General features: G+C 42.6%; 2 protein-coding genes across 4 annotated transcripts in view; both read right to left on the reverse strand.

The window, feature by feature from the left end:
- Positions 1-6,165: 6,165 nt before the first annotated feature.
- Positions 6,166-10,097, reverse strand: ecscr (endothelial cell surface expressed chemotaxis and apoptosis regulator). 2 transcript variants are annotated; one of them, XM_014129374.2, is made up of 11 exons: positions 9,725-10,093; positions 9,368-9,418; positions 9,049-9,165; positions 8,893-8,946; positions 8,581-8,703; positions 8,080-8,211; positions 7,853-7,948; positions 6,991-7,024; positions 6,820-6,890; positions 6,538-6,626; positions 6,166-6,409 (listed from the first exon to the last, which is right to left on the reverse strand). In XM_014129374.2, exons 1-11 carry the CDS (start codon positions 9,780-9,782, stop codon positions 6,401-6,403), a joined length of 834 nt encoding a protein of 277 aa, XP_013984849.2. In that variant the 5' UTR covers positions 9,783-10,093; the 3' UTR covers positions 6,166-6,400. The 2 variants fall into 2 exon arrangements, with proteins under 2 accessions (XP_013984849.2, XP_045546052.1); XM_045690096.1 differs by lacking the exon at positions 9,368-9,418 and having other exon boundaries at positions 9,725-10,097.
- Positions 10,098-10,547: 450 nt separating this feature from the next.
- Positions 10,548-13,607, reverse strand: part of ppp3ca (protein phosphatase 3, catalytic subunit, alpha isozyme) — a 58,725-nt gene continuing 55,665 nt past the window's right edge. For both annotated transcript variants that reach the window (XM_014129376.2, XM_014129375.2), the window contains one exon: positions 10,548-12,460. In XM_014129376.2, coding sequence (XP_013984851.1) covers positions 12,270-12,460 — 191 coding nt within the window. In that variant the 3' untranslated portion in view covers positions 10,548-12,269. The remainder of the gene's footprint in view (positions 12,461-13,607) is intronic.

Here is a 13,607-nt window from a genome sequence, read left to right on the forward strand (position 1 = left end):
CAAAAGGGCTTTCTAATGATCAATTAGCCTTTTAAAATTATAAACTTGGATTAGCTAACACAACGTGCCATTGGAACACAGGAGTGATGGCTGCTGATAATCGGCCTCTGTACGCCTATGTAGATATTCCATAAAAAAATCTGCTGTTTACAGCTACAACAGTCATTTACAACATTAACAATGTCTGCACTGTATTTCTGATCAATTTGATGTTATTTTAATGGACAAAAAAATGTGCTTTTCTTTCAAAAACAAGGACGTTTTAAGTGACCCCAAACTTTTGAACGGTAGTGTATATATATACAGTGAGGGAAAAAAGTATTTGATCCCCTGCTGATTTTGTACATTTGTCCACTGACAAAGAAATGTATTTGTAAGTCGCTCTGGATAAGAGCGTCTGCTAAATGACTAAAATGTAAAATGTAAATGATCAGTCTATAATTTTAATGGTAGGTTTATTTGAACAGTGAGAGACAGAATAACAACAAACAAATCCTGAAAAACGCATGCCAAAAATGTTATAAATTGATTTGCGTTTTAATGAGGGAAATAAGTATTTGACCCCTCTGCAAAACATGACTTAGTACTTGGTGGCAAAACCCTTGTTGGCAATCACAGAGGTCAGACGTTTCTTGTAGTTGGCCACCAGGTTTGCACACATCTCAGGAGGGATTTTGTCCCACTCCTCTTTGCAGATCTTCTCCAAGTCATTAAGGTTTCAAGGCTGATGTTTGGCAACTCGAACCTTCAGCTCCCTCCACAGATTTTCTATGGGATTAAGGTCTGGAGACTGGCTAGGCCACTCCAGAACCTTAATGTGCTTCTTCTTGAGCCACTCCTTTGTTGCCTTGGCCGTGTGTTTTGGGTCATTGTCATGCTGGAATACCCATCCACGACCCATTTTCAATGCCCTGGCTGAGGGAAGGAGGTTCTCACCCAAGATTTGACGGTACATGGCCCCGTCCATCGTCCCTTTGATGCGGTGAAGTTGTCCTGTCCCCTTAGCAGAAAAACACCCCCAAAGCATAATGTTTCCACCTCCATGTTTGACGGTGGAGATGGTGTTCTTGGGGTCATAGGCAGCATTCCTCCTCCTCCAAACACGGCGAGTTGAGTTGATGCCAAAGAGCTCCATTTTGGTCTCATCTGACCACAACACTTTCACCCATTTGTCCTCTGAATCATTCAGATGTTCATTGGCAAACTTCAGACGGGCATGTATATGTGCTTTCTTGAGCAGGGGGACCTTGCGGGCGCTGCAGGATTTCAGTCCTTCACGGCGTAGTGTGTTACCAATTGTTTTCTTGGTGACTATGGTCCCAGCTGCCTTAAGATCATTGACAAGATCCTCCCGTGTAGTTCTGGGCTGATTCCTCACCGTTCTCATGATCATTGCAACTCCACGAGGTGAGATCTTGCATGGAGCCCCAGGCCGAGGGATATTGACAGTTCTTTTGTGTTTCTTCCATTTGCGAATAATTGCACCAACAGTTGTCACCTTCTCACCGAGCTGCTTGGCGATGGTCTTGTAGCCCATTCCAGCCTTGTGTAGGTCTACAATCTTGTCCCTGACATCCTTGGAGGGCTCTTTGGTCTTGGCCATGGTGGAGAGTTTGGAATCTGATTGATTGATTGCTTCTGTGGACAGGTGTTTTTTATACAGGTAACAAACTGAGATTAGGAGCACTCCCTTTAAGAGTGTGCTCCTAATCTCAGCTCATTACCTGCATAAAAGACACCTGGGAGCCAGAAATCTTTCTGATTGAGAGGGCGTCAAATACTTATTTCCCTCATTAAAATGCATATCAATTTATAACATTTTTGACATGCGTTTTTTTGTTGTTATTCTGTCTCGCACTGTTCAAATAAACCTACCATTAAAATTATAGACTGATCATTTCTTTGTCAGTGGGCAAACGTACAAAATAAGCAGGGGATCAAATACTTTTTTCCCTCATTGTATAGGCCTGGACCCTCCACCAATCCATCACAACTGGTCTGCTGATATAATTCAGCCAATGTGATCTCAACCAGCCTCTGGGTTGTGGATGTTGGTGATGATCCATCTGCTAGGCACCGGCCCGCTAGCTTCCTGAACACCTTGTCTCCCACTCGCCTAGTGTTATAATCGACTACCAAACTGCTCCCTGTTTCATCTATTGCTGCTCATTGGACCCTATGATCTCTTGGCTACACAGCTGATCCCTGCTGGACAGTTCATTAACACAGTACTTCATTTTGTTTATCTGTCAACCCCAGCCTCAGGCCCTGTGTGTAGCTAACTGACCCTCTCTGCCCATTCATTGCCATTTACCCATTGTTGTTGTCCTAGCTCTTTAACCATTGTTGTCTTAGCTCTCCCAATAAACACCTTTATTTAAGAACAAATTCTTATTTTCAATGACAGCCTAGGAACAGTGGGTTAACTGCCTTGTTCAGGGGAACAACAACAGACTTTTACCTTGTCAGCTCGGGGATTCGATCTTGCAACCTTACGGTTACTATTTGACGCTCTAACCACTAGGCTACCCTACCACCCCTGATTGCTTTATGCCTTTCTCTAATGTTAATATGCCTTGTATACTGTTGTTTAGGGCAGCACTCCTTGTTTTATTTTACTGCGGAGCTCCTAGTCCCGCTCAACATCACTCAGATAGCCCCCTTGTCCCATCCCCACACATGTGGAGACCGCACCTAGCTTAACTGGCGCCTCCAGAGATACAACCTCTCTCATTGTCACTCAATGCCTAGGTTTACCCCCACTGTACTCACACCCTACCATACTCTTGTCTGTACACTATGCCCTGAATCTATCCTACCACGCCCAGAAATCTGCTCCTTTTATTCTCTGTTCCCAAAGCACTAGACAACCAGTTCTTATAGCCTTTAGCCGTACCGTCATCCTACTCCTCCTCTGTTCCTCTGGTGATGTAGAGGTTAACCCAGGCCCTGTGTGTCCCGAGGTGCTCTCATTTGCTGACTTCTGCAACCGCAAATGCCTTGGGTTCATGCATGTTAACACCAGAAGCCTCCTCCCTAAGTTTGCTTTATTCACTGCTTTAGCACACTTCACCAACCCTGATGTCCTAGCCGTGACTGAATCCTGGCTTAGGAAGGTCACCAAAAATTCTGAAATGTCCATCCCCAATTACAACATTTTCCGTCAAGACAGAACTGCTAAAGGGGGCATAATTGCAATCTACTGTAGAGATAGCCTGCAGAGTTCTGTCATACTATCCAGGTCTATGCCCAAACAGTTCGAGCTTCTACTTTTAAAGATCCATCTCTCCAGAAATAAGTCCCTCGCTGTTGCCGCTTGTTATAGACCCCCCTCAGCTCCCAGCTGTGTCCTGGACACCATATATGAATTGAAGGCCACCCATCTATCGTCAGAGTTCGTACTGCTAGGTGACCTAAATTGGGATATGCTTAACACCCCAGCTGTCCTACAATCTAAGCTAGATGCCCTCAATCTCACACAAATTATCAAGGAACCTACCAGGTACAACCCTAAATCCGTAAACATGGGCACCCTCATAGATATCATCCTGACCAACTTGCCCTCTAAATACACCTCTGCTGTTTTCAACCAGGATCTCAGCGATCACTGCCTCATTGCCTGCCACCGTTATGGGTCCGCGGTCAAACGACCACCCCTCATCACTGTCAAACGCTCCCTAAAACACTTCTGCGAGCAGGCCTTTCTAATTGACCTGGCCTGGGTATCCTGGAAGGATATTGACCTCACCCGTCAGTAGAGGATGCCTGTTGTTCTTTAAAAGTGCTTTCCTCACCATCTTAAATAAGCATGCCCCTTCCCAATTTTTTTAACTAACAACAGATATAGCCCTTGGTTCACTCCAGACTTGACTGCCTTTGACCAGCACAAAAACACCCTGTGGCATACTGCACTAGCTTCGAATAGTTCCCGCGATATGCGACTTTTCAGGGAAGTCAGGAACCAATACACACGGTGAGGAAAGCAAAGGCTAGCTTTTTCAAACAGAAATGTGCATCCTGCAGCACTAAGTCCATGGAAAATAAGAGTAGCTCCTACCAGCTGCCCACTGCACTGAGACTAGGAAACAATGTCACCACGATAATCGAGAATTTCAATAAGCATTTCTCTACGGCTGGCCATACTTTCCACCTGGCTACCCCAACCCCGGCCAACAGCTCTGCACCCCCTGTAGCAACTGGCCCAAGCCCCAAATCCAGACAGATGATGTTCTGAAAGAGCTGCAAAGTCTGGATCCCTACAAATCAGCTGGGCTAGACAATCTGGACCCTCTCTTCCGAAAATTATCCACCGCAATTGCTGCAACACCTATTACTAGTCTGTTCAACCTCTCTTTCGTACCGTCTGAGATCCTGAAGATTGGAAAGCAGCCTCTTCAAATGGGGAGACACTCTAGACCCAAACTGTTACCAACCTAAATCAATCCTGCCCTGCCTTTCTAAAGTCTTCGAAAGCCAAGTGAACAAATAGATCACCGACGATTTCGATTCCCACCGTACCTTCTCCGCTATGCAGTCTGGTTTCCGAGCTGGTCACGGGTGCACCTCAGCCACACTCAAGGTCCTAAACGATATCATAACCGCCATCGATAAAATACAGTACTGTGCAGCCGTCTTCATCGATCTGGCCAATGCTTTCGACTCTGTCAATCACCGTATTCTTATCGGCAGATTCAACAGCCTTGGTTTCTCAAATGACTGCTTCGCCTGGTTCACTAACTACTTCTCAGATAGAGTTCAGTGTGTCAAATTGGAGGGCCTGTTGTCCGGACCTCTGGCAGTCTCTATGGGGGTGCCACAGGGTTCAATTCTCGAGCCAACTCTTTTCTCTGTATTTATCAATGATGTCACTCTTGCTGTGGGTGATTCTTTGATCCACCTTTACACAGACGACACCATTCTGTACACATCTGGCCCTATTTTGGACACTGTGTTAACAACTTCTAAACGAGCTTCAACACCATACAACACTCCTTCCGTGGCCTCCAACTGCTCTTAAACGCAAGTAAAACGAAATGCATGCTCTTCAACTGATCGCTGCCCGCACCCGCCCGCCTGACTAGCATCACTACTCTGGACGGTTTTGACTTCGAATATGTGGACAACTATAAATACCTAGGTGTCTGGTTAGACTGTAAACTCTCCTTCCAGACTCACATTAAGCATCTCCAATCCAAAGTTAAATCTAGAATCGGCTTCCTGTTTCGAAACAAAGCCTCCTTCACTCATGCTGCCAAACATACCCTCGTAAAACTGACTATCCTACCGATCCTTGACTTCGCCGATGTCCTTTACAAAATAGCCTCAACACTCTACTCAGCAAATTGGATGCAGTCTATCACAGTGCCATCAGTTTTGTCACCAAAGCCCCATATACTACCCACCACTGTGACCTGTATGCTCTCATTGGCTGGTCCTCGCTACATATTCGTCGCCAATTCGTCGCCAAACCCACTGGCTCCAGGTCATCTATACGTTTTTGCTAGGTAAAGCTCCGCCTTATCTCAGCTCACTGGTCACCATAGCAACACCCACCCGTAGCATGCACTCCAGCAGGTATATTTCACTGGTCATCCCCAAAGCCAACACCTCGTTTGGCTGCCTTTCCTTCCAGTTCTCTGCTGCCAATGACTGGAACGAATTGCAAAAATCACTGAAGTTGGAGACATATCTCCCTCACTAACTTTAAGCGTCAGCTATCAGAGCAGCTTACTGATCGCTGCAGCTGTAAACAGCCCATCTGTAAATAGCCCATCCAACCAACTACCTACCTCCTCCCATATTTGTTTTTGTTTTTCTGCTCTTTTGCACACCAGTATTTCTACTTGCACATCCTCATCTGCACATATCACTCCAGTGTAAATTGCTAAATTTGAAATACTTCACCACTATTGGCCTATTTATTGCCTTATCTCCTTACTTAATTTGCACACACTGTATACAGATTTTTCTATTGTGTTATTGACTGTACGTTTGTTTATCCCATGTGTAACTCTGTGTTGTTTTTGTCGCACTGCTTTGCTTTATCTTGGCCAGGTCGCAGTAGTAAATGAGAACTTGCTCTCAACTGGCCTACCTGGTTAAATAAAGGTGAAATAAAATTACAAAATATATGAAACAGAACACACAACATTATCTCCATAAAGGCAGTTTTGATATCATCACACAAATACATGTGATATTTGTATTAGAATGGCAACATGAGACACAACGATAGGCCTAGTTCTAGCTTAATGTATAATATCCCCACAGGTATGAATTCAGGTCCTGTGTGGACTCCAGGTAACTTGATCTCAGATGTATAGAACAATCACTGTACTATTTTGTTTGAGTAGTTTGGTGATTTCTGTGTTTTGGAACGGAACATCTAGGGTCTTTATTTTCACACCAGCTGAAAAAAAGAACACAATATGCAATATTAACTTCAATCCATTGGATATGTGCTTTTATCCATTCTCTATAAGAAGTGGTTGTATCCATTGCAGTTAGTGCTGGTGAAGAGTTATTTCCTGAGCCCACCTTATTGTTCAGTAGGTCTGTGTTTAGCTCCTGCTCCTCATAGTCCAGTGTTGTACTGTGAATGGAGGAGACCTGGGGGGAGTCTGTGTCTGGGGAAAAAGAGAGAGATGTTTTAGGCTCACACCATACTCCCACATGTCTTGTATCACCGTGAATATCAAGCCCATTTCCCCCCAATAATCATCAGCAATTATAACTATTATAAGGAACAAAAACAGAGGCCCCTCAATATTGGTTTGGGGACTATTTCAAAGTGAAGCACTACTGTGACATTTTCCCTACCAGTTTCTGTGTTAATGGTCTTCATGGAGATCAAAGTGATGCTCTCTTTTTCTCCACTAAACGTGACATTGCTATGGAAAAAAATTGATGAATTACAAACATAAACAGAGACACATTCAGTTTTGTCGTACCCTATCAACACTATGCATGTGTATACTTTGGTGTGCATACCTTTCAGACACCACAGAATCACTGCTCTTTTTACCTGTGGAACAGAAACTGTGGTGATTCTCTTTGTCTGGCATGTTTGACATGATGCTCTTCATTTACTATAACTACTCTCTTCTCAAGCTGGCATGGGCATAGCTCTGGAGAACCCCAGGCATTAACAAGGCATTCTGCCTTGTCCCAAGGGTTCTCAGCTATAAGCGCTGCTTACCGGTGCGACCATGTGAACTGTAATCCAGAAGCTCTGTTTTAATGTTTAGCAACGTCAATAATCATCGCTTGCGATACACTTTTTCTAAACATATGGAACGTATCTTTCATATCAGTGAGAAAAAATCTTTCAAATAAAAAATATACACTTACTGTAGCAGGTTTGCACAGATGTATACGGCTGACAAACTACAGTTCCACTACACTTCCTTCCGAGTTATGCTTCCACACAGATGTTAGGAGCGTGCTATATAGCTAATTAGTACATGTGGTTATCTCTGTTGTCTGTCTTCCTTAAACAAGCGCTGTAACATGGGAATATGGCTGTGGGGGAACACTAACCCTAACCCTATAAAGGTGTGTGGTAATTTACATTTTTTTTAAATATAATTTCTCACTGACATGAAAGATACATTCCTTATGTTTCCAAAACCGTACCGCAAGCCAAAGTGTGTTAACGTTCAGAACAAGCGTCAGGGCACTTAACAAAACTCCCCCGGCCAGAAGATACCTTCATGAATAAACGCTAATGGTAGTTAGCGTCTAAGAAGAGAGATCTTTACAGGTGTTAACATGGATACACATAGCATACATATAGATACTGTTACTCTCATGTATCCATTTTCTCACATGAATGATCATCCTTTACATTTACCTTCCTCCTTGGAGTTGCTGCACTTGTCTTTTAGGTTGACCACTGTTACTAAAACCACCATGATAATGACGAGAATGAGGATTAAACTCATGACACCTGTAGGGGAGCAACATCCCAGACAGAGTTAGTTGTACTCCACCTGAGTATAGGATATTAACATTGCACTGTTACATAACAACGTTTTAATCATCGTCATCATCATCATCATCATGTATCGTTAAGCATACCAAAGGCGAGCATGGTGAGGCTCTTGTCCGGTGACTGAGTGGGAGGGATGTCTGTGTGTGTCCCTTTGGGTCCCTCAGGGGAAGTCACAGAGGTCGAAGTAGTTGCTGTTGCAGCAGCTGTTGATCCTAAGACTGAACACATAAACAGGCATGTAAGTCAACTTACAGCAAACACCACATGAGAAATGCTCATTTTCAAAGATATTAGGACATGGAGATTGTTATATGGCACACATGTAAGGTTGACCGTAAATGCAGCTTGTGATCATAACACACAAGTGACATGGCCAGGTCACAGTTGTAAATGAGAACTTGTTCTCAACTAGCTTACCTGGTTAAATAAAGGTTAAATAAAAAAAAAGTAAAAAAAATGTGCCCTGTGAATGACACATGGCTTTCTCAGAATTCCTCACCTCTGTAAAGCACAGCATTCAGACAAAAGGCACATCAACTTGTCATCAGTAGACAGAGGACTAAGACAGACAGAGAAATAGTGTTTACCTGGTCCAGCAGCAGTGTCTTGTGAGTGCGTACTAGGTATTTTAGTCTGAGCAGAGCTTCTGACATTAGGACACGATAGTCGAAGTGAGGATGTGGGTGCCTCATTGTCACTGCTGTCATTTCCTGAAACACGTCCACAACAACATCAACAAAACTCTTAATGCCTTAGGTTTATTGTAGCCCTCTGTTGGACGCTAGTAACACAAGGATTTCACTACACCCGCAATAACATCTGCTAAATATGTGTATGTGACCAATAACATTGGATTTGATTTTGATTTAGTACAGAATGCTACATTTTCTCTGTATTACCAGGTGAGGTTGTTGATTGCAGGACACTGAGGGTTGTCACAAGAGGGTTGTTCCCTAGAAAAACAACAAAATAAACGCAATACTTTCTCTCAGTTCTACTCAAACATTAGCAGTGAGAAAACACAGCAGATAAGCCCTATAGAAGACCAGAGTTACCTGGCGGTGAGAGTGCTGGGGATGATGTCACATCAGTCATTGGATGGGCTGTAGTTGGGGTGGTTACGCTGCCAGCCACATGAATAGTGTTGGATGACAGTGTTGTGGGTGAGGTCACTGTGGGTTGAAATATCTTCATCAAATAACAGTGACCTACATGGTCAGGTGATTCTTGAATGTTGACTACAATATCAGTTTCTGAGGATGGTTAAACAGCTCTGGTGATCAAGCAGTTCCCCAGTCAAAATAATTTATCCAACCAAATGAATTCATTCTTAACCAGAGTCAGAGAGTTAAAGCCAACTAGGCCTAAACTCACCCATGGAAACCTCTATCTGGTTGGTCTGATTGATGGCAGATTGGGCTGAAACTGTAACAAACAGCTCTAGTAAGGTCTAGCTTCCACTGAACACCACAGTATCAAAACAGCTTTTGTCCTCTGGCTAATTAAACACATCTGATATCATTAACAAGCACTATATTTAGTCATCTCCCGTTTCTCTAGCGTGATACGTTTAATGTACAAGTACAATTTCTATCAAGAGAGGAAACTGCTCAAAGTAATACGTTAACCAAATTGGATGTCAAACAGAGAGTTGAAAGACTATTGAAGCAATATCTATGTAAGACTAGTACCCGTAATCTGGCCGTGTTGCCTTTATTAATCTAAACCTACCTGCTGGAATGAGGAGAAACACACTCAGCAGAGGGACAGGATACAGAAGCAGATCCATGTCCAAATCCACAGCTTTTCCTCTGTCTGGAGCTTTGCAAATTCCCACTGTGTGTATGTATTATTGAATGTGTAAAATGTGTGGGGTCACTCAGGGCAAGAGAACCCACTGTCATGAACGTACTAGAGAGAGTATGGAGTCTCTCTGAGTGTGTCCGTGTATGGCAGCTCTCTCAACTTGTGGCCTGAGTGTGTGTCTGTGTGTATTTGCCTGTGTTAATGAGAGAGTATGGTTAAGGTCCTGGAAGCGAGATGTTGCCGTCGTGTTGCATAGAGTGGTGGTTAGTAGTTACTTGCCCTCTACCGTGGGTTCAGTGTGAGGTGGGAGTGGTTGCCATGGCCTGTCTGACGCTGTTCCCAGAATTTCCTGTGGAAGAATGGCAGGAAGCAGATGGAATGCCCTCATGGAAACTGTAGAGAAAAGCACATTCGCCCACTGTTTGGGATTCAGGTTGACTGTGAAAAAGCAGTTCCCTTGAAAACAGTGAAGCTGCACATTTTACACACACACACACACACACACACACACACACACACACACACGAAAAAAAATGTATGAAATTGTATGAAATGTATGCATTCACTACTGTAAGTCGCTCTGGATAAGAGCGTCTGCTAAATGATGTAAATGTTTATGTAACTTTATCCCACGGAGCATATTGTATTGGGCGCGGCCTAAATTGTGGAAAGGCATCCTAGTCCCATCCCGTTGCACAATGTGGGAATATATTTCCTATCTATTGATGAGAAACTGGAAGCCACACTATTGGTTCATGCATATTTTATTCAAGAGTAAAAAACGTGATTTGTCCCATAGGGCATGCTTACAATGTGTGTATTGTTTATGAAGTCAAATGGCAAAACTTAGTTCCGGAGAAAATTACAAGAAAAAACTGTCACAAAATCCATGAAATTCCTTCTTCAAAATAAACCACGTCTAGACCAAACAAGGATCAGAAAACAGTGGAAGGAAAAAATAACCTTAAGCTTAATTGTGAGAATAATACCAATATCATCAAGAATTATAATGAGAATATATTGTTTTCCTTTTAAAAGTAAGTGAGACACAGGATTTTCATTGTGTCCAATTTGTTTACATTTGAACAAACCATGCGATCATGCTTTGGCAGCCTGAATGTTGCTTTTCACTGAGTAATATGTTCATTCACACAATTGAACAACTTCTGTACACCAACAGAACAGAAAAAGGCTTCACACCTTAAAAAGAGCATATGTGCCTGTACAGCAAAACAATCAAATTAAATAAACCAAGAGTAATATAAAAAACGAAAAATATTGATGAAAAAAAAAAGAAAAACAAAATAATCAAAGGACGCAAGAATAAAAAATTATTATATAAAAACAAAGGGCAACTTTACAAATAAAATTTGATGAAATAAATAATTCAAGTCTACTATATTGAAACATCACAATTATAATTTCACATATCAATAAGGAACTTAATTGCATGCATCGATGCGTTCCATACCGTGGATGCTGTTAAAAAACGTTGTCTTCGTTATTGTCCATCTTTATAACTCATTATATATATATATTTTAGATCATTTTTTACTGCAACAGAAGATTTGACGTTCTATGTGCATTCTCTCTTTAGTTACAGGCAGGTGAGAAACAATCAGGTAGAGGGTGACAGAAGGTAGACCCCGAGCTGGGACATGACAGACTGTGGCTTTGGTTGGTGGAGAGGCCATAGTCAAGCCCATGTTCCACCCCTACCCCTTCCCCCGCAGGCTCATGGCATCTTACCACAAAATAAATCAAGAAAGAAAAGTTTTCAGGTAAGATCGCATTGCAAGTAGTAAAATCTACATATTTTTCATTTTCAAATGTCCTTTCTTACAAACAAGATTTAGTATTTTTTTTATTTGTATTCATTAATACTAGTAGCAAAACATGTTGACTAGCGAGATCATTTCTGTATGAGATGAGATCTTGAATGAAACTGATTCAAAATAGTAAAATGTGTGTGTGACATGGGTACTGTACCAGAGTGTCTTGTGTCAGACCCCATGAGGACGTACTGTAACAGACATGGGAGAACGCGTGGGACTCCAAACCCTGCCCACTTGGTCTGTGATCGGATTGAGAGAGGGAACAACAAACACACCCACAGGACCACACCCCTGGCCCTCATCCCAACAGGTTCCCCTACATCCCGCCCCCGCTGGCCTCTCCTCTCCTCCTCCCTGTCCTAAGCTCTGGCCCCACTCCCTTCTGTGCTCAGTTTCCCTTTGTGGGGACCTGGCGTCTAAAAAATAAACCACCTTACCCATTTGAACGAGATGTAACATTTGATTTGTTTCTCTAATTGGATGAAAGAGCAGCAGGCGGTAGATGCAGATGTTGTGTTGTCTGTGGGTGTGTTATGTTATGTCTATATTCTGAGGCCTGATATCACGATTTGGCGATGTCTTGGCACACAGCACGGCAGTCACATGGACTCTGGGGCGGGCCGCGGGGCGAAACATCACTGGCTGTTGCTGTTGTCATTGTCATTGTCTTCCGTGCCGTTGGCCTCGGACATGTTCATCTTGCCCATGGACTGTCCCACGTGGTTGACCCCGACTCTTCGGGGAGGCATGCGCTCATTGATACGGTCTAGGCCCTTGGCCTCCTCGAAGCTGGCAATCTTATGCTGGGGAGAGAACCCACGGATGGCTGCAGGGAGGACAGGTGGGAGGAGAGAGAGGACATACAGGGAATCAGTTTCACTGTATCATGACATAATTTATAAATTATAAACCTTGATTTTAAATCCTTTGATATACCTCTTTGTGCACTCTCATAGGAAAATGGTTAAACATAACCTACATTATATGCATTTTACATCAAATATTATTGGGAAGTACCATACTTTGGCCTGAATGTAAGGCTTCATTTAGACAGGCAACCCAATTCTGATTCAACCCAATTCTGGTCTTTTGACCAATCAGATCAGCTTTGAAAAAAAATCTGCTGTGAAAAGATCTGATGTGATTGATCAAAATATCACCTAATGTTGCAGGCGTAAAAGAAACATACTGGTCTTAAGAAGAAAAAAAACTGGCGGGGGAGGTTCTCTTCTGCACTGTTCAACCAATCCAGTAAATGTGGAGGAGGAGTTAAGATGGAGTGTCGCCTTGGTAATGTCCAAAAGCAGAAGTTGTGTCGCAGGCTTTCTTTCCATTTCCCATGAAAATTGGAATATCCAGTTGTTGGGGACTCGGCAGAGGATAGAAATGGGCTGCCTGTCTAAACGCAGCCTTTGAAAATGTTTATATTTTTGCTACGTTCTCATGTCACACAGCAGTCAAAGCTAGCATTGTGAATTCAAAGATATTTTGACACAAGTATTGAAAGACATCTGAACACAGCTGAGAGTAAAATAAAGACGATTTGAATAGATTTAATTGTGGACAGAGTGATATCAGAAACCTTAAGATATCCACAGGCTCCTCTGAAAGAAATATCTGAGAGAATGAGTCAACGACACTCAGCCAGCAACTCACAGACAAACAACCACGATTTACAACGTTTACAACAATAGAACCCTCCTTTACTAGAATAGCACACTTGTTTACAACAATAGAACCTTACTTTACTAGAATAACACACTTGTTTATAGCAATAGAACCCTCTTTTACTAGAATAGCACACTTGTTTACAACAATAGAACCCTACTTTACTAGAATAACACACTTGTTTACAACAATAGAACCCTACTTTACTAGAAAAGCACACTTGTTTACAACAATAGAACCCTACTTTTCTAGAATCGCACAGTTGTTTACAACAATAGAACCCTCCTTTACTAGAATCACACACT

Source organism: Salmo salar, chromosome ssa11 (genome assembly GCF_905237065.1).
Source record: "Salmo salar chromosome ssa11, Ssal_v3.1, whole genome shotgun sequence".
Classification (NCBI taxonomy): Eukaryota; Metazoa; Chordata; class Actinopteri; order Salmoniformes; family Salmonidae; genus Salmo; species Salmo salar.

Excerpts from the sequence above, each read along its gene's own strand:
- ecscr (XM_014129374.2), bottom strand. The coding sequence starts at position 9,782 with ATGGATCTGCTTCTGTATCCTGTCCCTCTGCTGAGTGTGTTTCTCCTC. Across the intron at positions 8,947-9,048 it reads CCCAGCACTCTCACCGCCAG|GGAACAACCCTCTTGTGACA; the intron begins GTAACTCTGGTC and ends TTGTTTTTCTAG. Across the intron at positions 6,627-6,819 it reads GACCATTAACACAGAAACTG|ACACAGACTCCCCCCAGGTC; the intron begins GTAGGGAAAATG and ends CTTTTTCCCCAG.